A 27,730-nucleotide genomic window follows, 5' to 3' on the forward strand; every position below is an offset into this window, starting at 1 on the left:
TCGGTTCACACTGGTCCCTCCAATATGCAGCATTGTGCTAGAGGTCCTAGCCAGAGCAATTAGGCTAGACAAAGAAATAAAGGGCATCCGGACTGGCAAGGAGGAAGTAAAATTATCTCTATTTGCAGATGACATGATCTTATACACAGAAAACCCTAAGGAATCCCCCAGAAAGCTACTGAAACTAGTAGAAGAGTTTGGCAGAGTCTCAGGTTATAAGATAAACATACAAAAATCACTTGGATTCCTCTACATCAACAAAAAGAACATCAAAGAGGAAATCACCAAATCAATACCATTCACAGTAGCCCCCAAGAAGATAAAATACTTAGGAATAAACCTCACCAAAGATGTAAAAGGCCTATGCAAAGAACACTACAAAGTACTAGTGCAAGAAACTAAAAAGGACCTACATAAGTGGAAAAACATACCTTGCTCATGGATAGGAAGACTTAACATAGTAAAAATGTCTATTCTACCAAAGCCATCTACACCTACAATGCACTTCCGATCCAAATTCCAATGACATTTTTTAATGTGATGGAGAAACAAATCACCAACTTCATATGGAAGAGAAAGAAGCCCCGGATAAGTAAAGCATTACTGAAAAACAAGAACAAAGTGGGAGGCCTCACTCTACCTGATTTTAGAACATATTATACAGCCACAGTAGTCAAAACAGCCCGGTACTGGTACAACAACAGGCACATAGACCAATGGAACAGAATTGAGAACCCAGATATAAATCCATCCACATATTAGCAGCTAATATTTGACAAATGCCCAGTGTCAGTTAATTGGGGAAAAGATAGTCTTTTTAATAAATGGTGCTGGCATAACTGAATATCCATTTGCAAAAAAATGAAATAGGACCCATACCTCACACCATGCACAACAACTAACTCCAAGTGGATCAAAGACCTAAACATAAAGAATAAAACGATAAAGATCATGGAAGAAAAAATAGGGACAACCCTAGGAGCCCTAATACAAGGCATAAACAGAATACAAAACATTACCAAAAATGACGAAGACAAACCAGACAACTGGGAGCTCCTAAAAATCAAACACCTATGTCATCTAAAGACTTCACCAAAAGAGTAAAAAGACCACCTACAGATTGGGAAAAAATTTTCAGCTATGACATCTCCAACCCGCGCCTGATCTCTAAAATCTATATGATTCTGTTAAAACTCAACCACAAAAAGACAAACAACCCAATCAAGAAGTGGGCAAAGGATATGAATACGCACTTCACTAAAGAAGACATTCAGGCAGCTGACAGATACTTGAGAAAATGCTCCCGATCATTAGCCATTAGAGAAATGCAAATTAAAACTACAATAAGATTCCATCTCACTCCAACAAGGCTGGCATTAATCCAAAAAACACAAAATAATAAATGTTGGAGAGGCTGCAGAGAGATTGGAACTCTTATACACTGCTGGTGGGAATGTAAAATGGTACAACCACTTTGGAAATCTATCTGGCATTTTCTTAAAAAGCTAGAAATAGAACTACCACACAACCCAGAAAACCCACTCCTCGGAATATACCCTAGAGAAATAAGAGCCTTCACACAAACAGATATATGCACACCCATGTTTATTGCAGCTCTGTTTACAATAGCAAAAAGCTGGAAGCAACCAAGGTGTCCATCAACGGATGAATGGTTAAATAAATTATGGTATATTCACACAATGGAATACTACGCATCAATAAAGAACAGTGACGAATCTGTGAAACATTTCATAACATGGAGGAACCTGGAAGGCATTATGCTGAGTGAAATTAGTCAGAGGCAAAAGGACAAATATTGTATAAGACCACTATTATAAGATCTTGAGAAATAGCATAAACTGAGAAGAACACATACTTTTGTGGTTACGAGGGGGGAGGGAGGGCGTGTGGGAGAGGGTTATTTACTGATTAGTTAGTAGATAAGAACTACTTTAGGTGAAGGGAAGGACAATACTCAATACACGGAAGGTCAGCTCAACAGACTGGACCAAAAGCAAAGAAGTTTCCGGGATAAACTGAATGCTAGGAAGGTCAGCAGAGCAAGGGCGGGGTTTGGGGACTATGGCTTAAGGGGACTTCTAAGTCAGTTGGCATAATAAACTCTGTTATGAAAACCTTCTGCATCCCACTTTGAAATGTAGCATCTGGGGTCTTAAATGCTAACAAGCGGCCATCTAAGATGCATCAGTTGGTCTCAACCCACCTGGATCAAAGGAGAATGAAGAACACCAAGGTCACACGATAACTGAGCCCAAGAGACAGAAAGGGCCACAGGAACCAGAGACTTACATCATCGTGAGACCAGAAGAACTAGATGGTGCCTGGCCACAACTGATGACTGCCCTGACAGGGAGCACAACAGAGAACCCCTGAGGGAGCAGGAGGTCAGTGGGATGCAGACCCCAAATTCTCACAAAAAGACCATACTTAATGGTCTGACTGAGACTAGAGGAATCCCAGCGGTCATGGTCCCCAAACCTTCTGTTGGCCCAGGACAGGAACCATTCCTGAAGACAACTCATCAGACATGGAAGGGACTGGACAATGGGTTGGAGAGAGATGCTGACGAAGGGTGAGCTACTTGTATCAGGTGGACACTTGAGACTGTGTTGGCATCTCCTGTCTGGAGGGGAGATAGGAAGGTAGAGAGGGTTAGAAACTGGCAAATTCGTCACGAAAGGAGAGGCTGGAAGGAGGGAGCAGGCTGACTCATTAGGGGGAGAGTAAGCGGGAGTATGTAGTAAGGTGTATATAAGCTTATATGTGACAGACTGACTTGATTTGTAAACTTTCACTTAAAGCACAATAAAAATTATTTATATATATATATATATATATATATCATTTATGGCCCTGACAGCTTCACTGCAGAGTTCTACCAAACTTTCAAAGAAGAGTTAACACCACTACTACTAACGGTACTTCAGAGCATAGAAAAGGATGGAATGCTCCCAAACTCATTCTATGAAGCCAGCATAACTCTGATACCAAAACCAGGTAAAGACACCACAAGAAAAGAAAATTACAGACTTATATCCTTCATGAACTTAGGTGCAAAAATCCTCAACAAAATTCTAGCCAATAGAATTCAACAACATATCAAAAAAATAATTCACCATGACCACATGGGATTCATACCAGGTATGCAGGGATGGTTCAATATTAGAAAAACAATCAATGTAATCCACCACATAAATAAAACAAAAGACAAGAACTACATGATCTTTATCAACTAATGCAGAAAAGGCATTTGACAAAGCTCAACACCCATTCAAGATAACTCTCAGCAAAAGAGGAAGAGAAGTAAAATTCCTCAATATAATAAAGGGCATTTATACAAAACCAGCATCCAACATCACCCTACATGGAGAGAGCCTGAAAGCATTCCCATTGAGATCAGGAACCAGACAAGGGCGCCCTTTACCACCGCTCTTATTCGACATTGTGCTGGAAGTCCTAGATAAAGAAATAAAGGGCATTCAGATTGGCAAGGAAGAAGCAAAAGTATCTCTATTTGCAGATGACATGATCTTATACACAGAAAACCCTAAAGAATCCTCCAGAGAACTACTGAAACTAATAGAAGAGTTCAGCAGAGTATCGGGATACAAGTTAAAAAAAAAAATCAGTTGGATTCCTCTACACCAACAAAAAGAACATCAAAGAGGAAGTCACCAAATCAATGCCATTTACAGTAGCCCACAAGAAGATAAAATACTTAGGAATAAATCTTACCAGAGATGTAAAAGCCTGATACAAAGAAAACTACAGTACACTTCTGCAAGAAACCAAAAGAGACTCACATAAGTGGAAGAACATACCTTGCTCATGGATAGGAAGACTTAACATTATAAAAATGTCTATTCTACCAAAAGCAATCTATACATTTAATGCAATTCTGATCCAAACCCCGACGACATTCTTTAATGAGATGGAGAAACAAATCACCAACTTCATATGGAAGAGAAAGAGGCCCCAGATAAATAAGGCATTACTGAAAAAGAAGAACAAAGTGGGAGGCCTCACACTACCTGATTTTAGAACATATTATACCACCACAGTAGTCAAAACAGCCTGGTGCTGGTGCAACAACAGATACATGGACCAATGGAACAGGATTGAGAATCCAGACATAAATCCATCCACATATGAGCAGCTGATATTTGACAAAGGCCCAAAGTCAGTTAAATGGGAAAAAGGTAGTCTGTTTAACAAGCGGTGCTGGCATAACTGGATATCCATCTGCAAAAAAATGACACAAGATGCATACCTCACACCATGCACAAAAACTAACTCAAAATGGATCAAAAACCTAAATATAAGATCTAAAGCAATAAAGATCATGGAAGAAAAAATAGGGACAACACCAGGAGCCCTAACACATGGCATAAATAGTATACAAAACATAATTAACAATGCAGAAGAGAAACTAGATAACTGGGAGCTCCTAAAAATCAAACACATATGCTCATCTAAAGACTTCACCAAAACAGTAAAAAGATTACCTACAGGCTGAGAAAAACTTTCTAGCTATGACATTTCCAATCAGCATCTGATCTCTTAAAATCTACGTGGTACTGCAAAAAGTCAACTACAAAAAGACAAATAACCCAATTTAAAAAATGGGCAAAGGATATGAACAGGCACTTCACCAAAGAAGGCATTCAGGCAGCTAACAGATACATGAGGAAATGCTCACGATCATTAGCCATTAGAGAAATGCAAATCAAAGCTACAATGAGATTCCATCTCACTCCAACAAGGCTGGCATTAATACAAAAAACACAAAATAATAAATGTTGGAGAGGTTGTGGAGGGACTGGACCACTTATACACTGCTGGTGGGAATGTAAAATGGTACAACCACTTTGGAAATCAATTTGGTGCTTCCTTAAAAAGCTAGAAATACAACTACCATAAGATCCAGCAATCCCACTCCTTGGAATATATCCTAGAGAAATTTAAAAAAAAAAAAAAACTTTTTTTTTTTTTTAGAGAAATAAGAACCTTAAAATGAACAGATACATGCACACCCACATTCACTGCACCACTGTTTACAATAGCAAAAAGACGGAAGCAAGCAAAGTGCCCATCAACAGATGAGTGGATAAGTAAATTATGGTATATTCACACAATGGAATACTACACATCGATAAAGAACAATGATGAATCCCTGAACATTTCATAACATGGAGGAATCTGGAAGGCATTATGCTGAGTTAAATTAGTCAGTTGCAAAAGGACATATATTATATGAGACCACTATTATGAGAACTCAAGAAATAGTTTAAACAGAGAAGAAAATATTCTTTGATGGTTACGAGGGTCGGGAGGGAGGGAGGGAGAGGCATATTCACTAATTAAATAGTAGACAAGAACTATTTTAGGTGAAGGGAAAGACAACACCCAATACAGGAGAGATCAGCACAACTGGACTAAATCAAAAGCAAAGAAGTTTCCTGAATAAACTGAACACTTCGAAGGCCAGAGTAGCATGGGCAGGGGTCTGGGGACCATGGTTTCAGGGAACATCTAGGTCAATTGGCATAATAAAATCTATTAAGAAAACATTCTGCATCCCACTTTGGTGAGTGGCGTTTGGGATCTTCAACACTAACAAGTGGCCATCTAAGATGCATCAACCCATGTGGCGCAAAGGAGAATGAAGAACACCAAAGACACAAGGTAATTATGAGCCCAAGAGACAGAAAGGGCCACATAAACCAGAGACTGCATTGGCCCAAGACCAGAAGAACTAGATGGTGCCAGGCTACAACCGATGACTGCCCTGACAGGGAACAAAACAGAGAACCCCTGATGGAGCAGGAGAGTAGTCAGATGCAGGACTCAAACTCTCGTAAAAAGACCAGACTTAATGGTCTGTCTGAGACTGGAGGGACCCCGGAGGTCATGATCCCCACACTTTCTGTTGGCCCAAGTCTGGAACCATTCCCAAAGCCAACTCTTCAGACAGGGATTGGACTGGACTATTGGATAGCATATGATGCTGGTGAGGAGTGAGCTTCTTGGCTCAAGCAGACACATGAGGCTATGTGGGCAGCTCCTGTCTGGAGGCAACATGAGAAGGCAGAGGGGGACAGAAGCTGGCTGAATGGACACAGGGAATACAGGGTGGAGAGGAGTGTGCCGTCTCCTCGGGGGAGAGCAACTAGGAGTACGTAACCCACTGCCGTCGAGTACATAGCAAGGTGTATATAAGTTTTTGTATGAGAGACTGACTTGATTTGTAAACTTTCACTTAAAGCACAATAAAAAAAATATCATTTATGTCAAACAAAAATCAACTCTGTATTTCTTTATGATCATATGTTGTTATTATTCAGTGCCATCAGGTTGATTCTGACTCATAGTGACCCCGTGTGACGGAGTAGAGCTGCCTCATAGGGTTTCCTGGGTTGTAATCTTTACAGGAGCAGTTCACCAGATCTTCCTCCCAAGGAGCAGCTGGGTGGGTTCAAGCCACTCTTTTGGTTAGCAGCTCAGCATTTAACCATTGCACCACCAGGGCTCATTTATAGTCACATAGACATGTAAACACAAAATAAAATATCTAGAAGGGTATTCACAAAAATTATTTAAGAGAAAAACCCCATTAATTCCAGGGGAAGCATCAGGATTTGGAAGGAAACATTCACTTTATTTGGGTTCCTTTAGTCTTGTTCCCGTGAATAATTCATGCATCGTTCGTGATGGGACCTCCCTTAGATTCCAGCCGGCCCCTCCACACGAAAGACCTCAATTTCAGCTGCACTGCCGCCCTCCCTGTCCCCATGGGTCATGTTTATTCTTTACTCTTCCTTTCTTTCAGGCTGTGACATTTATTGCCCCCCGCCGTCAGACCCACCCTGGAGCTCAGTGATGTGGGGCTGGGACTCCGGGTCTCTCCTTTGCCAGCAGGATCCCTGCTTTGTTCTGCCAGCAAGGGGCCCCACTGGGAGCTCAGCAGGCAGGAGCCGGGTGGACGCGCCCCTTCCTGTAGGCTTCCTATTTGTTTCTTGTTGCATCCGCAGCACCCCTGCCTTGCTGCATCACCCCAGCAGCCGCAGTTCTGTGGCCTGGTAAATCCAGGTTGCTGTTTTGCCAACTGTTGCAGAGCCAGCTTTATTGTGCCTGCACCTCCAGCCCCAGAGACACCAGCGCCAGCACTGCCCCCTTCTCAGAGGTCTGAGTTGCAGCCCCTGCTCCAGGCTTCAAGTTTTTGTCATTTTTAACCTCTTCCCTCCATTCTCCCAGCCCCTGAAGGAGGGTGTAATAGTGGCTTCCTGCAATTGCTATTTCCCCCAAAACCTCAGTCTTGTCTTCTTGCCTTTTCAATCACCTAGTTAACCCTTTATTATATACCTAGTTAATCATTTTTTATTTTAAGGTCTTGCTCTTAACCTACCTGGTGTGGCTCCTGTCCCTGGAATGGCCTCTGTTCCCCCAGCTTCAAATCTTTCCTTTCTCCTTCCCCACTGATTCCAATTCCACTCACCCTTCAATACCCAGTTCAAGATGAAAACACGCTGCCCATCCCAAAGCCCACAGCTCTCATCCCCAAGCCATTAGGGTCTCTACTACTCTGCTTGAATTTGACAATCTATTGCAGGAGGTACAGTCTGAGGGCCAAATTCAGCCCTCTGCCTGTTTTTGTAAATAAAGTTTTATTGGCACCCAGGCACACCCATTTGTTTACCCATTGTTTGTGGCGGCTTTCAGGCTACAACCACAGAGCTGAGTAGTCACAACAGAGGTCATCTGGCCCACAATGCCTCTTCATCACCTGGCCCTTTCCAGAAATTTTCTGACCCCTGGTCTCCATTTCACAATTATAAGTCTCTTAAGTACACTAGATACTCAACAATCCACCAAGGCCCATCTTATTCATTGACAATTCATTGATTGCCAAGAGATGACTTCTAACCCACCCACCCGACAGCGTCTCTCACCTGAGAGTGAAGTGGTCTGCCACAGAGCCACTGGTCAGAGAGACCAGGAAGGTGGCCGTGTCCCCTTCGCGGATGAGGTTCAGAGGCACCGAGATGACTACATTTTCGTCCAGGTTCACCAGTGACCACCGCAGGTCGTCTTGGGTTGGGTAGACCACGACGCTCCCAATCCTCTCCCGGGTGGGGAGTGGCAGCTGGGGGCCCCCCTGGCCCGAGTGGATGTTGTTCTCCCATTTGCCATCCTCCTCCAGGGGGCAGTCCCCATCCTCATCAGCCGGGTAGAGTGTGAAGAAAAGCTCCATGGCGGTGCCACCCAGCAGGGCCGGGATCTCCTCCTCCGGCTCCAGGTCCAGACCAGAGCTGAACCACTCGGGCAGCAGCTCCAGCTCGGCCACGCAGAGCCCTGGGGCCCCCTGCAGCCGGCAGCTGGCCGCCACTTCCCTGGCCTCGGGAAAAGCAAACATCTTGACGCAGGGCAGGCCACCAGCAAGGTCGCTGGCCTCCCAGTCCATCCCGGCGATGTAAAACAGGGTCTGCACTTTGGGTCTGTTGGAGTAGATGGAGCTGTCAAGGATGTGAGATTTCAGCTTCCAGTTGAAGGGAAAGTTCTCCAAGTTTCCAAAGGGTGTGGCCGTCAACATGAGCTCCTGGGGGATCGTCTTCTCCACTGCAAAGGGGCCGTAGCTGGCGTTGACAAGAGGGGGCCTCCTGGTGCGGTAGATGAAGAAGGGCTCGGCCCGGGCCTGCAGACTGGAGTTCCTGGTGAGGTCCTGGTTGGCCTCTTTCAGGAAGAAGAACTCCTGTGCACTCTCAATGTGGAAGCTGGCGGGGAGATAAGCGGGGAGCGAGGAAAACCTCTGCAGGCTCTCCATGACTCCTCGGCTCTGCGTCACTGCACGGGAGAGGAAAGCAAAGGGAGAATCAAAGCCAAGCTCTGATATGCAGTGAAATAAACGCAAATGCAGCCTCCAGCCACCGCCCCAACAAACCGCCCACTGGCCACACCATCCCGCCCCAGGCTCGTCACAGTGAGAGTCGTGTAATTACAGAGGGCGTTCTTCAGGTCTTCCCAAAGAAACAACGCAGAGAGGGAAGAAGTCGTGTCTACCACTGATCAGAGGGGCCCAGGGATGAACAGGTACCACCCTGGAGGGAAAACACTGCCTCCTCCTGGTCTTAAAAAGCCCAAGCCCAGACGACCATGGTCACCTCTGTTGTTAACCACCCTGCAGAGAGCAGGTTGCACACACAGCCACACCCACCACCCAGACATTGCACCTTCCTAGACGGATTGTTAAAGCTTTGCTAAGGAGCCCTGGTGGGGCAGCGGTTAAGCATTTGGCTGCTAACCAAAAGGTTGGCAGTTCAAACTCACCAGCCGCTCTGCAGGAGAAAGACGTGGCAGGCTGCTTCCATAAAGACCACAGCCTCGGAAACCCTGTGGGACAGTTCTAATCTGTCATACTGGGTCACTATGAGTCAGGATCTACCCTATAGCAATGGGTTTTTTAGTTTGGTGGCACAATGGTTAAGCACTAGACTACTAACCTAAAGGTTGGTGGTTCAAACTCACCCAGCTGCTCCACAGGGGGAAAGACCTGGCAATCTTCTCCCATAAATTTTACAGTCTGTGAAACCATATGGGGCAGTTCTACTCTGTCATATAAGGTTTCCGTAAATCAGAATGGACTCAACAGCACCCAACAACACAAGATCAGTGCTTTATTACTTTAATATGTGTGCTTATTTCCATCACGTGTATCCGTGCCAGATACTTAGGAAGATTATTCACAGGGGACATTTCGACATCGCAGTAGTTCTTACTGAAATGAGGGTGAGGCTATGGACTAGCATTTCAATTCTAGGAATATCTCCCCCCTTGAGAGACGCTAGTGAAGATGCACGAACATTGATCTGCAGGGATGCTCAATGCAGCCTCAGCTTGAGTTGCGAGCAAACACACTTTAAGAGCAGAGGTGCCGCTATATGGGATCAAACTGACAACAGCAACTCGGAAGTGCAGATAGGAAGCTTGGGGGGCAGTGTGTTAATGGCGAGGAACAACTCAGAAAAGGGGGGTGAGAATGGTTGTACAACTTGAAGAGTGTAGTCAATGTCACTGAACTGTACCTGCAGAAATGGTCCAACTGGTGTATGTTTGGCTTTGTATGTTCCCAACAACAACAAAATAAAATGATTTCAAAATCTGTTTAAATTAAAAAGAGCACCGGTGTATATTCAGATGAGCACAGGTAATACAGTCAGAGGGGCACAGGTAATACAGTCAGAGGGGCACAGGCGCTACAGTCAGAGGGGCACAGGCACTACAGTCAGAGGAGCACAGGCGCTACAGTCAGAGGAGCACAGGTAATACAGTCAGAGGAGCACAGGTACTACAGTCAGAGGAGCACAGGTAATACAGTCAGAGGAGCACAGGTAATACAGTCAGAGGAGCACAGGTAATACAGTCAGAGGGGCACAGGTGCTACAGTCAGAGGGGCACAGGCACTACAGTCAGAGGAGCACAGGTAATACAGTCAGAGGAGCACAGGTAATACAGTCAGAGGAGCACAGGTAATACAGTCAGAGGGGCACAGGCGCTACAGTCAGAGGGGCACAGGCACTACAGTCAGAGGAGCACAGGTAATACAGTCAGAGGAGCACAGGTACTACAGTCAGAGGAGCACAGGTAATACAGTCAGAGGAGCACAGGTAATACAGTCAGAGGAGCACAGGCACTACAGTCAGAGGGGCACAGGCACTACAGTCAGAGGAGCACAGGTAATACAGTCAGAGGGGCACAGGCACTACAGTCAGAGGAGCACAGGCACTACAGTCAGAGGAGCACAGGTAATACAGTCAGAGGGGCACAGGCACTACAGTCAGAGGAGCACAGGTAATACAGTCAGAGGAGCACAGGTAACACAGTCAGAGGAGCACAGACACTACAGTCAGAGGAGCACAGGTAATACAGTCAGAGGGGCACAGGCACTACAGTCAGAGGAGCACAGGCACTACAGTCAGAGGAGCACAGGTAACACAGTCAGATGAGCACAGGTAATACAGTCAGAGGAGCACAGGTAATACAGTCAGAGGAGCACAGGTAATACAGTCAGAGGAGCACAGGCACTACAGTCAGAGGAGCACAGGTAACACAGTCAGAGGAGCACAGGCAATACAGTCAGAGGAGCACAGGTAATACAGTCAGAGGGGCACGGGCGCTACAGTCAGAGGGGCACAGGCACTACAGTCAGAGGAGCACAGGCACTACAGTCAGAGGAGCACAGGTAATACAGTCAGAGGAGCACAGGCGCTACAGTCAGAGGGGCACAGGTGCTACAGTCAGAGGGGCACAGGCACTACAGTCAGAGGAGCACAGGTAATACAGTCAGAGGAGCACAGGTACTACAGTCAGAGGAGCACAGGTAATACAGTCAGAGGGGCACAGGCACTACAGTCAGAGGAGCACAGGTAACACAGTCAGAGGAGCACAGGTAACACAGTCAGAGGAGCACAGGTAACACAGTCAGAGGAGCACAGGTAATACAGTCAGAGAAGCACAGGTAATACAGTCAGAGGAGCACAGGCACTACAGTCAGAGGAGCACACGTAACACAGTCAGAGGAGCACAGGTAATACAGTCAGATGCCTGGACTTGATTCTGGCTCTGCTGCTTCTGAATTAAGGAACCTTAAGTAAGTTACTCAGCCTCTCTCTGCTCAAACGTCCTCATACACAAACCCATTGCTGTAGAGTCAATTCCTACTCATAGTGACCCTATAGGACAGAGTAGACCTGCCCCTTAGGGTTTCCAATTCCTACTCATAGTGACCCTATAGGACAGAGTAGACCTGCCCCTTAGGGTTTCCAATTCCTACTCATAGTGACCCTATAGGACAGAGTAGACCTGCCCCCTAGGGTTTCCAATTCCTACTCATAGTGACCCTATAGGACAGAGTAGACCTGCCCCTTAGGGTTTCCAATTCCTACTCATAGTGACCCTACAGGACAGAGTAGACCTGCCCCTTAGGGTTTCCAATTCCTACTCATAGTGACCTCATAGGACAGAGTACACCTGCCCCTTAGGGTTTCCAAGGCTGTAATCTTTACGGAAGCAGACTGTCACATCTTTCTCCCACCGTCATATACAATGCAGGATAATAATAAATTGTACCTCATTGGATTCATAAGGATTAATAAGTTAATAAATATTAAGTTGCTTCAACAGTGCCTAGCACGTAGAACGGCGCAATCTTTATTTACCTGCTATTAACAACAACACTTACTATTATTATTTATTTTAATTTGTACTAAACTTTCATCAGTAGGAGACTAGATAAGCTGTACATGTTTACAGTAGAATTACAGGCTGTTATTAAAAAAAAATGAGATAGCACTACATGTACCTACTTGAAAAGATGTCCACAATATGTTATTAGGCACATTGCAAAGTATAAAACAAAGTATAAATGTGCCATATACGATCTTATTTGGGTAAATTTTAAGAATTCTATAGGCATTTTTTACAGGCATGTATGTAAATGTGTATATATTTAACTGTGTGTGGTTACAAAACCCAAAAGAAAGATTTACTTTTTACCATCTATGCTTCTTTTTTTTTTTTAAGTTAGAACAGACAGGTATTATTTTATTCATTTAAAAAATACATATTTTTAATGTGTTTCTCCCCAAAGGGCACAAAGAACAAAGACCCAATAAGTTTTTCAAACTGCAGACAGCCCACCAGGAGCCAGAGGCAGGCAAATCAGGCCAGGAAGCTGCCCCCAAATCAACCTTCACCCTGGTCAGACTTTCCCACCAACTCAGGAAGAGAAGAAGCCTGACTCTGGTGTTTAAAACGTAGCATCGCAAGAAGACGGAAGACAAATCACCACCCCTCCACCATCCTGACTCCTGGTAACTTTTTTTCTGCAGCCCGTTACAAATTCTGCAAAATATGGCTTTTTATTGATTTCAAAATTTTATGGCCTTCTCAAGGCTGTCCTTGGTGAGCTTTCCATTTGCAGAGGGTGACAAAATTCTAATTGAGAGACTGCAAAAAATACACAACCACGTAGGGGCTGATGCAACCTTTCTTTCAAGAAGGTGTTTAGAAAGTGCCATCAACATGGCTGGTCCCATGTTGGGTTTATTGCTTAGGAAGGAGAGTAATCGCTTACACATCTTTCCAATAGTTTATTTAACTATATACATATAAAAAACTCATTTATTATGTTTTCATCAAGTGTTGTGTAGGGATACCACAGGGTCAAGACAGACATGGTTTCTGCCCCAAAGAGTTGGCAAGCTTTGGAAGAGGACATGGCTAACACACACAAAGCAATTAGGAGACTGAGCATCAAGGCCCTAAAAAATGCCCATCCCAGAAACTGTCCATCTAGAAAATTGTTCTAAGGAAATAATCAAGAGATTGGGAAGGACGTTAATGTCCAAGCATGTTCATCACAAGCATGAATTAAAACAGAAACAGGCTGGAAGCAACCTGAAAATTCATCATTAGGGAAATGCTTCAATAAATTATTAGAGCCCATCTATGTATGTGGTCCACCACCCATCTGTCAGTCTGTCGTACTGTGGTGGCTTGCATATGTTGCAATGATGCTGGGAGCTGTGCCACCAATATTCCAAATACCAGCAGGACCATCCATGATAGACAGGTTTCAGTGGACTTTCCAGACTAAGACAGACCAGGAAGAAAGGCCTGGCTATCTACTTCCAAAAATTACCCAGTGAAAACCCAATGGATCACAACAGATAAAGTGCTAGAAAACGAGACCTTTAGGTTGGAAAGTGCTCAAAATACACAGTGGCTACAATAATGGTCTCAAGCACACCAACGGTCGTGAAGATGGCGAAAGGCCAGGCAACGTTTCATTCCGTTGTACACGCGGTTACTATGAGTCGGAGCCAACTTAACAGCAGCTAACAACAACGCGCACATGATATTGAACTGCCATCAAAACCATCATTTCAGCAAACATGTAGCGCCATGGGAAAACGCTTAAAACATGGTAAGTGAAAAAGCAGACGTCAAGACTTTGTTTAAATGACCCCATATCTGAGATCTATCTATGCCAGTCTACACACACACACATCTATGTAAACATGCATACACATGATACATTCACTTTCATAATATAGACCCAGGTTTCCTCCTAAATGTGCCCGTACAGACGCTCAGGATTTGGATCAAAGACGGGACAGGGCAACGCCTTTGACGAACGAGCATCACCTACAGGAGAGTTTGAGCTGCGGCCGCCACCAAGGGGCAGTGTATATTTTGACAATGCCAAGCAATGCAGAAGCACCATCCTGGATGAAATTTAAATTAGTTTTTTGTTGGTTTATTTCCCTTTCCAAACCAGGAAGTTCAATTCCAGGTGAACTTGTCCATGAATTCATTGAGCACAGGGACCACGGTCAGCCAGGAAATCCACCTGGTACGGCGTGACGATTCCCTCCAGCTGGGCTACGCGGGTGCTGAGCCGACCAGATTTGGAGGTGAGAGGTCCAAATATTACCTCCTCATGAGGTTTCAGGGAAGCCCAAGGAAAGGTTTAAAACCCGATTGACTCCCAGACGTGGAAAGGATGTTCAAATAAATGCAAAGAGTAACATGCTTTTTGTGTGTGTGGTAGATGGCTTTTTTCTGTATCTTTTATGTGGGCATTTGACTCCTCTCAAAACACTTGATTTATAAGGAAGTTAAAGGGGCGTCTTCACGCTTCTTTATTGTGGCCAAAGCCTCCATATTATCTGAAATAGCAGAGTGAGGTTTACACGCCTGTCCCACCATAACTCAAGCAAAAGGCCATACAAACATTGTCTGAAAGCTTATATGGAGAACCATAAACGACACTGCCAGGGCCTCATTCTGGCCTCGAACTAAACCTCGACAAAATATGACGTCTGAATTTAGGAGCATTTCATGACACTGTAGGGCTGTGTCCTGAGAAACACACCATGGCCTGGAAGCCAACACCCTACCCTCCCTCTTGTCCTAAAATGGAAAATAGTGGCACCATTCTCTTGCCCATTGGCAGGTAGACCATTTGGCCCACGCTCTGAATAGGAATTAGGTCTCATTCAGTCCACCAGTTTCTGAGAGGGCATTTTACCACCAGCTGAATGAGGTGGATCCTGAGACCACAAAATGAGAACGCCTTAATGAGGCCCAGCTGAAAGGGGCCTCTCATTACTGCCCTCCCTAGCAGCCGGGAAGCATGTCAAGTTCAGGTTCAGAGACCACAAGTGGACAGACAGACGCTCCAGGCTAAAGGATCCTCTGCTCGGCACTGCCAGGAGGAGGTGGCTCCAGGAATGCCCCAGAACAACCTGAGGGAAGGGGGTGCTGGGAGTACTAGTGACCCCCTAGAATGAAGCAACTCACAGGGCCCTGGCAGGGACCCGGGGCCCAAAGCGTGTGGATGGACATCATGACTGTGATTAGCACACAAGTAGTATCCCTGGACATGTGCCACCTTGGTCACAACTGGGGGGACTTGTAGACCCCAGCCCCCAAGTGGAACCATATGACTCAGGAATCAGTTCTTTCACTAATATTTCAACCCCACCTAGGAAGCTAGTGGCCTTGGCTAGCACAAATGGTTAAGCACTTGGCTACTAACCAAAAGGTTGGAGGTTTGAGTCTACCCAGAGGCACCTCGGAAGAATGGCCTGGTGATCTACTCCCCAAAAATCAGCCATTGAAAACCCTATGGAGCGTAGTTCTACTCTGACACACATGGGGTCACCATGAGTCAGAATCAACTTGATGGCAGCTGGTTTTTGCTTTGGTTTATCAGGAAAGCTAATTATCAGTCTATGACGACTGGTTACCACCTGAGGCTAAAGACCCACAACATTTCTACACCTGAGTTTCTTTCTCCAACTCATACAACACAACTCAGGTAAAGGCAGTCTGGCTTGGAAGGCTCTTTCTCGGATGGGTCAGGGAGCCAAGCCTTTCAAAGTAGCGGCAAGAGAAACTCCTCAGTGATCTGTCAAAGCACGGCCACCTGGTCACCATGGAATAACTACAGCCCTCACTGATACCTCGTGCTTGGAGGCCGGGAGCCAGGAAGGGGCCTTTGTAGGCATGTGTATCAGCTCAGGACAGTGCAGTGGGTGTCAGGTCTGAGGGCAGTGGGATGGACTAGAAGACCCCCTCACACTCTCTTCCACCCAGAGTTTTCTCATGTATCTCCACAACTTCACTCAGCACTGTTTACATGTTATCATCATCATCACCATCACCATTTCACATAAACCCACTTCTTTCAACTCATTTCTGGCACTTGCCTCAGCCCTGATCTGAGAGGCTGGTTTCCCAAATAGCTATCCAGTTTCTCCAAACCTTGTTCCTATAATTTATCCCTCTCCCAGTGATGTCTGGTGCTTTTTGTCTAATTATGTTGATGTCCTGGTGCACACCACGGTCTGCCTGTGAACCCTTTATTCTGTGCCTTGGCTCTCGGTCTACACTCAGGCCAATTCATCGTAGCTTAAGTTAACATGGATTTACAGTACCATCTGTTATACGGGATGGTTTACTGTTTTTTCTCTGCGTTCAAGAGCAAGTTTCAGAGTCTGTTCTGGTATCCATTTTGGTTTTTTCTTTCTTTTCTGCCTTTTAATGACCTCTTGCTTTCTTCATGTATGACGTCCTTGATGTTATTCCACAACTCTGGTCTTTGGTCATTAGTGTTCAATGCATCAAGTCAACTCTTGAGATTGCCTCTATATTCAGGTGGGATATACTCAAGGTCATATTTTGGCTCTTGTGGACTTGCCCTAATTTTCTTCAGCTTTAACTTCAAAACTGTGGGATCAGCAAAAAAGAGGAAGACCCTCAACACGGTGGCCTGACACAGTGGCTGCAACAATGAGCTCAAGTATAGCAAAGATTGTGAGGATGACGTCGGACCAGGCAGTGTTTCGTTCTGTTGTACTGTAGGGTTACTATGAGCTAGTACCGACTCGTGGCACCTAACGACAACAATAATAACTGTTTTGTCAGTATTATTAGCTACTCTTGCCTATTTTTTTCTTCCGGATTAGCCTGAGAATCCTTGTGTAAAGTTGTCATGCCAGAAACAACCTGGGCAACTGGCAGGAGGTGAGGGTCTATGCTGTGGGATGATGGCTGCCTTTTAACTATCTGCTAGATCGTTCTGTGTATTTTCAAAGTTTCTAGAGTGAGCATGTATTACTTAGTCAATCTAAAAGAAATATGACTTTTTTCCTTTAAGAAGAAAGACATGGAATTTGATTTTAAATGGCAAACTAAGCACACACTCATTCCTTCGCCTGTCCACAAAAGCCCCACAGGAGTGCAAAAAGGAATAAACCTGTTATCAAGAGAAATGGAGGAAGGTCATCCATAGTTGAGTGATTTAACAAATCTATGGAAGATAAGGAGTCCCAGGTGGTACAAACAGTTAAGCACTCAGCCACTAACCAAAAGGCTAGAGGTTTGAGTCCACCCAGAGGTGCCTTGGAAGAAAAGCCTGGCAACGTACTTCTGAAAAATCAGCCCCTGGGACTCCTATGGAGCCCAGTTCTACTCTGACACACATGGAGTCACCATAAGTTGGAGTCAACTCAACAGCAACTGGATTTTTATAAAAGATAGTAAGTAGATTGAAATGTGCTGGAGGGCAAAAGAGAACAGAGGAATCCTGAGCTGGGACTGTATGTCTGTGCTAAGAAAGTGTGGGGCCACTCTGCTCACGGGGACCTCCAGAGAGGCTGGGACTCAATGTTGGCACCTACAGTGGAAGACAGGAGTGGAAGGTGGGCCTGGAGGCAATGTACGTGTGTGTGTGTCTACACACAAACCATGTGAGCCTAAACAAAAAAAAATGAAGAGTAATGGCAGTCATACCTAGAAAATATAGGAGTAGGCTGGCTTCAGGTATGGCTGGATTCAGCATTCAAACAATGTCATCGAGACGCACTTTCACAAATGTTCTTCAACTGCTGAATGAATAAACAAACTGTGGTGCACCATAGAATGGAATACCACTCATCAAAAAGGAGGGACAAATTCTGTGATGGGACACCCACTCGAGGCAGACCTCCTCTCAATGTCTCCACCCTGAGTACAAGGCAAAATGCTCAGTATTGATCCCCACTCATCAATCAGAGGGCTGTTCTCTGAGGAACTCTAATCAGCCCTCGAGAGAAATGTCAGGCTTGGAAGTGTGGGTGTTGGTACCACATCCTGGCAGACGATGGAGGTGGAACAGTCATCACGCAGCCACAAGGACACAAGTAAATGCTGAGGACAGCAGTGGAGGAAGACAGAAGGAGCCAACCGCAACAACATGAAGTAAAATGATAAATAAAACAAAATAAAGTAGAATAAAATAAAACCAAATAAAATAAAACAAAGTAAAAGAAAATACCCCCACTTGGCTAAGCCACCATGGCCAGGGCTCCTGTTACTCGCAGCCAAACACAATCCTATCTGATAAATAAGGAAAATAGGGAGAGGCATAAATCAGCTATATCTTCATCTTTCATATAAAGAATGCTGCTTTCTAAATTTGTTAACTCAAGAAGTAGAGGTGATAGCTTAGTGTGAAGAGTTACAGATGTTATCACCAGAAGAACTAAAAGCAGACACTGTTAGACTTGGCTGCTCTGGGAAGGAGATCAAGGATAGAAAAAGATGGAAGGCTATCACCTTTCTTTGGAGGTCATCCTGTACCATTTTATTTTCACCACACACATGCATGACTTTGATGGTGAGTAGGCTATGTCTGCATGAACCCAAAGCTAGCCCATCAGGGGAGGCCAGCATTGAACAGAATGTGGGCAATTTGGCCAGGGATTGGGTTGGGGGTGTGTATGTCTATAATCTAGACAGTGAGGCACCATGTCTGTAGGAAGGGGGGCTTCCTGTCCAAAGGAAAAAACCAAACACCTTCCATCCATAGTAAGGTATAGGGCTGCTAAAAAAAAACTAGTAGCCATCAAGCCACTTCCAGCTCATGACAGCCCCATGTGTGTCAGAGTAGAACTGTGCTCCACAGGGTTTTCCATGACTGTGACCTTTTGGAAGTAGATCATCAGGACTTTCTTCCAAGATGCCTCTGGGTAGACTCGAACTACCAAACGTGTGGTTAGCAGCCACATGCTTAACCATTCGCATCACCCAAGGTCTCCTATTGCTACTCAGGCAGGGTAATTACTAGACTCTCTTGCAGCTAGGTGTGGCCATGTGACTACTTCTGGCCAATGAAACATAAGCAGAAGTGTTACATATCACTTTGCAGCCAAAAGTGATATCCTTTACTTCACACCAGCAAGAAGGAGAGACTCTAAGGCTCTAGTCCGTGGCACAGACATAAAGTGGAGGTTGCTGGGCTTCTGAATCTCCACATGGAAGAGAGCCACCTGCCAAACCTCAACACCATTGCTGGATCACTACACAGCAAGACATCATCTTCTACCATGTTAAGCCACTGCTTGAGGCTTAGTTGTTATAGCAGCTAGTGATGCCTAACTAACACATCGTATAGGTTTACAATTTGACAGCTGTGGTCCTGCCCCTGCTAAACAGTTGAAATGAATTGCATCGCTCTTCCTGAATGTAAACTGTGCTTTTACTAGTAAGGAAGAGATAAAGAGGCTCATAGAGAAACCAAAGTGAAGAGCTTTAAGCCAATGTGAGAGGTTCCCGTGGGGCACCAGATGTATGACTAGTATTCTTAAATGGATTATACAGATCTCAGAGACAGTAATTTTGACCTCCTATAGGCACCATCAGCTGTTAAACAGTAGGGAATTTTGATGACCTTGTTCTAATTTCCATTTATATTTATTCTAAATCAGACACCTTGGAGATTGTTTAAACAAGAGAAAAATTCACTAAGCCATCCTGACAGCACCGTCACTGCCAGGTTGGGGGGCAGCTGAGGCTTACAGGAGCCAGGGAGGTACCTGGCCAGAAGCCACCGGTCTGCCATTGGCTCACTTTATGTACCGAGACAGTCACGTCATCCCTCTGAGATTCAATTTTCTTTTATGTCAAATGGGGTACCACCTCCTATCCGCCCATGAGAGACACACCATGAGGAACTCATTAGTATGACTTCTTGTGCACTGTGTTTACAGCAATATCACATGCAGAGTTCATTTGCCTTGGACTTCTCACTCACTCAGTCAGGTCTTCAGTTCATCAAATCACTACTTACATCAATAAGGATTCTTTCTTCCCTTCATCCAGTCATTACTTCTAACAATAATGATTCTTTCAGTTCACAGAAAATCCAAACCATGCGAGCCTAAACCAAAATGGAGTTTAACGGCAATCATAGCTAGAGAGTCTAGAGTTAGGCTACCTTCAGGTACGGCTGGATTCAGCATTCCAACAATGTCCTCAAGACACATTTTCACAAATGTCCTCAACTGGTGAATGGATAGACAAACTGTGGTGCACCACAGAATGGAATACTACTTAACAAAAAGAAGGACATCGGATTGATACATATAACAACAAGATGAATAAATATCAAATGCATGGCACTGAGTGAAAGAAGCCAACAGAAAAGACTACATATCATACAATTCCATTTATGTGACATTCAGGAAAAAAGCTAAAAAAAAAAAAATGTGGTTGCAGAGGCTAGGGAGGGTTTGACTACACAAAGTCAAAGCAAAGGAATTTGGGGGTGGGGGGTGCTGGAACTCTTCTGCATCCCTACTGTGGTGGTGGTTACTCATAGAACGATACACCCGAAAGAGTGCATTTTACCCAAACTAAATTTCGAAATGATTTTTTTAAAAGAGGAATTTTCATCCATCACTCAGCTGTGGTTCATGGAGCTGGCTTCATTCTCAATCTCCACGTCACAAAGAGACCAGCACCTTCCCTCAGATCCAACAAAAACTAGTGAGGGTCTCCTCCCCAGAAGTTTCCAGAAAAAAGAAATCTCAGTCTATCTCACTGGCTCTGTGGGTCATGTGGCCATGCCTGAACCAATCACTACAGCCAGAGGAATTGCCTGTTCTGATTGGCTCAGCCTTAGGTCATGTGCTGCCCCAGTAGCCTGGAGATAGAGTCAGTTTTCGTGGAAGTATGGGGAGGGGGTTCCCCCAAAGCATCATCAGGGTACCATTTTGACAGGAAGAGCAAAAAGGTGCCGAATAGGGGGAAAAGGCAAAAAAAATCCATTCTGTTACCCAAATGAAACGATCCACACTAAGTCAAGGTTGACCTCTTCGCTGCCAATACTATTCTCGACAAAGTTGATGGTGAAAAAAGAAAAATCAGGAGTACATCTGGGCTCACGAACCAGATATTTTAGCAATTACCCTGCAGAAATGTATTACCTTTGGAGTTTGATGTCCTACATTCAAATCACAAGTTGGAGAATCTGAACCCAGAGCCCAAAAAAACCAACACCCACTGAAGGGCTGGTATGTTTACTTTAGGATATAAAGTCTTCAAAAGCGACCTCAGTGAACATCGACACTGTTGTTGTTGTTAGGTGCCGTCGAGTCAATTCCAACTCACAGAGACCCTATACACAATAGAACGAAACTCTGCCCGGTCCTGCGCCATCCTCACAATTGTTGCTATGCTTGAGCCCATTGTTGCAGCCACTGTATCAGTTCTTCCCGTTGAGGGTCTTCCTCTTTTCTGCTGACCCTGTACTTTACCAAGCATGATGTCCTTCTCCAGGGACTGATCCTTCCTGACAACATGTCCAAAGTATGTGAGACGCAGTCTCGCCATCCTTGCCTCTAAGGAACATTCTGGTTGTACTTCTTTCAATACAGATTTATTCGTTCTTTTGGCAGTCCACGGTATATTCAATATTCTTCGTCAACACCACAATTCAAAGGCGTCAATTCTTCTTCGGTCTTCCTCATTCATTGTCCAGCTCTCACATGCATATGATGCGACTGAAAATACCATGGCTTGGGTCAGGCGCACCTTAGTCTTCAAGGTGACATCTTTGCTTTTCAACACTTTAAAGAGGTCCTTTGCAGCAGATTTACCCAGTGCAATGCGTCTTTTGAATTCTTCACTGCTGCTTCCATGGGTGTGACTGTGGATCCAAGTAAAACAAAACAGACAGTGACAAAGCCCATGTGTAATGGGTCGGCTGCAAGGACGTGCCACTGGTGCCATCGCGCCAGGCCCCTGCATTTGCTTTAACACTCTGCATCACCATCTTCTAAGAGCCCTGGTGGCATGAACAGTTAAGCTTGGCCTCCTAACCGAAAGGTCAGTGGTTCAAATCCACAGAGCAGCTCTGAGGGAAAAAGACCTGGTGATCTACTTCCGTAAAGATTTCAGCCAAGAAAGCCCTGTTGGGCAGCTGTGCTCTGTGACATGGAGTCGCTGAGTTGAAAACAACTCAATGGCACCTAACAACAACAATTGCTGTCTTTGGAGTCCCTGGATGATGGAAAGAGTTAACACACTCTGCTGCTAACCGAAAGGTTGGTGGTTCGAGTCCCCCTAGAGGCATGTTGGAAGAAAGGCCTGGCAATCTCCTTCCAAAAAATCAGCCATTGAAAAGCCCAAGGAGCAGAGCTCTCCTCTGATACATGTGGGGTCACCTTGAGTCAATGTCACAGCACCAGCCGAATGGCCGTCTACACCCCTGAATAATCATCCTATCCTTGAATGTGCACTCTGTCAGCGAAGCCCAGTGGGACGACAGGGTGTGCATGTGAGCAGAGGAGCCTCATGCAGCGTATGTCTGCTATGCCTGGTACCCCATCCCCTTATCATGTTGTGATGGGAGTGGGTATGTAATTCCAGTGGGCCCACTGTGAGGGGGCACTTAGTAAGATTCAACGTGAGTGCTGAGCTCCACGAGGCCATGTTTTCTGTTCCAGCCAGAGCTTGCTTGAGACACAGAGAGAAGGTAGTGACGTTCTAAGAAGCACGGCTGGCCAAGGAACCCTCTCATGGCCTCTCTTCCCTGTGCCGGCCAACCATTAACACTGAAGATGGTGACACAGAAGGAAAGGGAAAGATATGGCAAGCCAAAGTTCCTTTTCCCATCAGTCCTTCCTTTGTTGTTGTTGATGTGCGCCATCGAGTTCAGTCCAACTCACAGCGACTCTACAAAACACAGTAGACCTGCCCCATAGGGTTTTCTTGGCTATAATCTTTACAAGAGCAAACTGCCAGGTCTTTTCTCCTTCGGAGCCACTGGGTAGGTTCAAACTGCTGACCTTTCAGTTAGCAGCCCAGTGCTTGACCACCGCACCACTGGTCTCCTTAGTCCTTTTTTAAAAACACCAAAAAAAAAAAAAAACTTGTTGCCATTAGGTCAATTCACAGTGACCCTATAGGACACAGTAAAACTGCCCCATAGGGTCTCCAAGGAGTGGCTGGTGGATTTGAACTGCCAATCTTTTGGTTAGCAGCCCAGTGCTTGACCACTGCACCGCCAGGACTCCTTCCCGTTAAGTGCCGTTGAGTCCATTCCAACTCCCAGCAGCCCCACGTACAACAGAACGAAACACTAACCGGTCCTGCGCCGTCCTCACAATCGTTGCTGCACTTGAGCCCGCTGCTGCAGCCACTGTGTCCATCCATCTCATAGAGGGTCTTCCTCTTTTTTGCTGACCCTCTCTCTACTTTACCAAACATGATGTCCTTCTCCAGGGACTGATCTCCCCAATAACGTCACCAGTAACTTTAGATAAAGAACACTGGTTGGATGTGCGCATATCAAGAAGTGAAATAAAAACAGCTGAGTTAGTTCTGTGCAATGTTTCCCCCGGTCTGGTAAGAGTGAAATACCTATGCACATACCAGCTGCAAAATACGAATGGTGTAATTTTGGTAATTGTACATACAAGTAAAATGCGCTTATATTTGCATTGAAAACTTGTATTGCACAACAACAACAAAAAACAAACGGTAAAATTCATGCTACTAACTTAAGATTTTATTTTCTTTAAAACTACCTCAAATAACAAATAAAAACATTGTGACAAGTTGAGAGAGAGGAAAGGAAAAAACTGTATTTTAACATGTTTCATGGCACTTCCTCTCTGCTTTTTGAACAATGAGCCCTGCATTTTCACTTTGCACTGGGCACCATGAATTATGTAGCCGGCTCTGAGTCCACATGAGTTAACCTACCAGAAACACAGTTCTGCCACAATTTCCCACTTTCCCCCAACACTTCCGCCAGAGGTTAAAAGCTTCCTGGGGCTCTATCTGGGTCACAGATGTATTTTATTTGACTTAGTGGTTTTATAAATATTGGATCAGTCACATAAAAATTCAGGTTCCTGGCTTTTCTTTAAAAATAAAATAAAAGGCTTTGACTAGGCTAGGCACTCTTTCCTACCCAGTTAATCAGCTTATGAGCCTGGTCAGGGCTGTCTTTGGATGGCACCTGCATCCTAAGGCTTGCCATAGTCCCCCCCACTCCCTGTCAGCCCACTCCAGCCTGTCCACTCACTCACACCCTCTGCCTGGCTCTTCTGCCCCACTGCCCGAGAGGGAGGCCAATGCTGAGGACAGCAGAGCTCGGAGATGGAGACAGAACCCCAGGGGGGTTTACAGCCCCAGACAGACATTTTTTTTTTTAGCCCTGGTACCTGTAAATGTGACCTCGTTTTGAAAAAAAGTCATCAAAGATGTAACTAAGGATCTCAAAATGAGATTACCCTGGATTTAGAGTAGCCCCTAAATCAAATAACTGGTATTCTCATAAGAGAAAGGAAAGGGAGGTTTGAGACACAGAGAGACTCAGGCAAAAGCCATGTGAAGATGAAGGCAGAGACTGGAGTGATGCCACCACAAGCCAAGGAATGCCAGGAGCCACCAGAAGCTGGAAAAGGCAAGGAAGGCTCGTCTCCTAGAGCCTTCAGAGAGAGCACGACCCGGCCAACACCCTGAATTTCTGACTCGTGGCCTCCACGCTGTGAGAGACTAAATTTCTGTTGTTTTAAGTCAACACGTTTGTGATCATTTGTTGTGTGGCTCTGGGAAACTAAAACACCTTAGAAACAATGGAATATCGTTGCCGTTATTGTTGTTAATTGTCATGGAGTCGATTCCAGCTCGTGGCAACCCCATGAGTGCAGAGCGGAACTGTGCTACACAGACCTTTCAGAAGCAGATTGCCAGGCCTGACTTCCGAGAGCCTCTGGGCGTGTTAGAACTGCCAAACTTTCAGCTAGTAGTCAAGCGCTTAACCGTCTGCGCTACCCAGGGACAAAACACCGTTGACCCAGGTTAATCAGCTTGTGGAATCCAAAATCGTGCGGGAGATATCTTTTGTCCCCTTTCTTAATTTTGAGTGCAGTTCACTATTTTCAAGCCCATGAAGTAACTGTTGCCGTGTGCTGTGTTGTGGATTCTGACTCATAGCGACCCTTTACGACAAAGTAAAATTGCCCCATAGGGTTTCCTAGGCTGTAATCTTTATAGGAGCAGATGGCCAGGTCTCTTCTTCCGCGGAGTGGCTGGTGGGTTCCAACTGCTCACCTTTCAGTTAGCAGCCGAGTGCTTAACTGTTGAGTCACAAGGGCTCCTTATGGAGTAAATAGTGCGTTGTTGGGTGCTGTTGAGTCAGTTCTGACTCAGAGCGACCCCGTGTGCGGCAGAACAAAACACTGCCCGGTCCTGCGGCAGCCTCACAGTCATGGTTGTGTTTGAGCCCATTGTTGCAGCCACTGTGTCAGTCCATCTCACTGACAGTTTTCCTCTTTTTTGCTGATCCCCTACTAACTATGATGTCCTTCTCCAGGGACTGATCCTTCCTGACCACATGTCCAAAGTACGTGAGGCAAAGTCTCAACATCCTTGCTTCTAAGAACCATTCTGGTTGTACTTCTTTCAAGACAAATACGTTCATTCTCCTGGCAGTCCATGGTATATTCAATACTCTTCATCAACACCATAATTCGAAGGTACCAATTCTTCTTTGGTCTTCCTTATTCATTGTCCAGCTTTCTCATGCATTATGAGGCCACTGAAAACACCATGGCTTGGGTTGGGGCACCTGAGTCCTCAAGGTGACATTTCGCTTCTGAACACCTTAAAGAAGTAACTGGAGGAAAGGAGAGCAAATGTTCCCCAGTGTCTGTGGCTGGTCCCTGGAGAACCTGTTTTAATTGATCTTCAAGGCTGTTTTCAAGGGCTGAGAGCTCACACGGCATGACCCTGGGTGCCGGAAACATCTCTCCCACAACCCTGTTGACCATCTTATTGCTTAAAACCGTTTTCACCTACAGCATGAGAAACAAACCCAAGCCTGGTCTCCACCTGAATTCGTTTCTCAGAACAATCCTATAATGTCCCCTATGGCGCAGGAAGTGCAGAGATGGGGAGAAAGAAGAAAAGTGGAGGACCCGGGTCTGACTTTAGGGAACTTAAAATTGAATTGGAAAGAGAAGAAAAAAACAATTTGATGAACAATAAAAGTAAAAGATGTACTTCTAACGTGCCCAATATAAGTTAAAAGAGCTGCCAAATTACAGAAAAAGAAGAGCTCACCATCGGTTGGGAATGACCACAAGTTTCTCATTAGTAGGGTCCAGCAGGTGAGGCTTTGATAGAAATAATGATAGTCATAACAGCTAGGGCTTGTTATGTCTCACTCACTGTTCCAACTGCTGTTCGTGTATCAGCTGACTTATTCCTTGCCCAGTTCTGTGCAAAAGGGTATTATTAACATACTGTTATATTATTAATATCATTATTGCAAGAATAATTCTATAGTATCATGTATATTTTAGAGATTTTAAAATGGAAGCACAGAGATGGCAAGTAACTTGCCTAAAGTCACCCAGCAAGTAAGTGGTGCAGCCAGGACTGGGCGCTGGATTTTTTTAAACCACTATCTTTTGCTGTACCCTGCTAATGCTTGTGCTCCTTGTCTTCTGTTGGGTTGGATGGCTGCTGAGATCACAGATTCTGGCAACTTCTTCCTCTGCGTCCCCCAGCAGCCTTGTTTCACCCAAAACAAAGTAAGTCTCAGACATGGCTTTTGGCTGCTAATGGAAGCTAGAAGTGTGTTATAAAACGCAGGAGGAACTCAGGGAAGGAAAAAGAAGCTTCCCCACCGGTCTGTCCCGAGGGGCTAAGCCAGGGACCTTCGTCATAGGTAACATCAGTTCTCAACAAGAGCCCTGAAAGATCTTGGTGAAGGAGGGGGGAACCGCAGCCCATCACTCTCCACCCTCAATTGAGAGCTTATTCTGAGTCCCGTGAAGTCAGCCCAGGGATGTGACCGTCAGAGGACAGACGAGCTGGGAGAGGAGGCCGACCCGGGGACGCTGGGTGCACCTGGACCCCAGGGCAGTCAAGCCCCTCCAAGCGCGGGGACCCCCACACCCGGCTCCAGCTCCCGGGCGGCTCAGGAGCCCGGCCTGCGCGCAGCAACACTGCCACCTAGTGGCCGAGGGTACCGCACTGGGCGGAGAAGCAGGTGTTCGCTCTATTCCCCCCACTTTCCAGACGATGAAACCAGCTTTAGGGCTATTTGGAGACTTTGGCGGCGGCCCCACTGCTGCTTTCTCACTGCATACAATTAAACCAATGCATAGTGTCTCTATGTGACCCAACTCCTGTTTGCAAAAGTGACAGAATTCCCAATGTCGGTGGGCTTAAGCCAGAAAGGGAATTACTGCCACACAGTCCCTGGGTTGTGAAAATGGTGAACGCCCCGGCTGCTAACCAAACGGGTGATTGTTCAAGTTCACCCAGAAGTGCCTTGGAAGAAAGACCTGGCAACCTACTTACA

General features: G+C 45.4%; 1 protein-coding gene across 4 annotated transcripts in view; it reads right to left on the reverse strand.

Annotated features, from left to right (window-relative positions):
- The window catches only part of LOC111747736 (transmembrane protein 132B), a 446,856-nt gene that overhangs the window by 233,619 nt on the left and 185,507 nt on the right, over window positions 1-27,730 (reverse strand). For all 4 annotated transcript variants that reach the window (XR_010318544.1, XM_064272049.1, XM_064272050.1 and 1 more), the window contains one exon: window positions 7,971-8,862. Coding sequence is in view for 3 of the 4 variants with exons in the window: in XM_064272049.1 (XP_064128119.1) it covers window positions 7,971-8,862 (892 nt within the window). In the remaining variant the exon portion in view is untranslated. The remainder of the gene's footprint in view (window positions 1-7,970; window positions 8,863-27,730) is intronic.

The sequence above is a fragment of the Loxodonta africana genome, chromosome 19 (genome assembly GCF_030014295.1).
Source record: "Loxodonta africana isolate mLoxAfr1 chromosome 19, mLoxAfr1.hap2, whole genome shotgun sequence".
NCBI classification, from domain to species: Eukaryota; Metazoa; Chordata; class Mammalia; order Proboscidea; family Elephantidae; genus Loxodonta; species Loxodonta africana.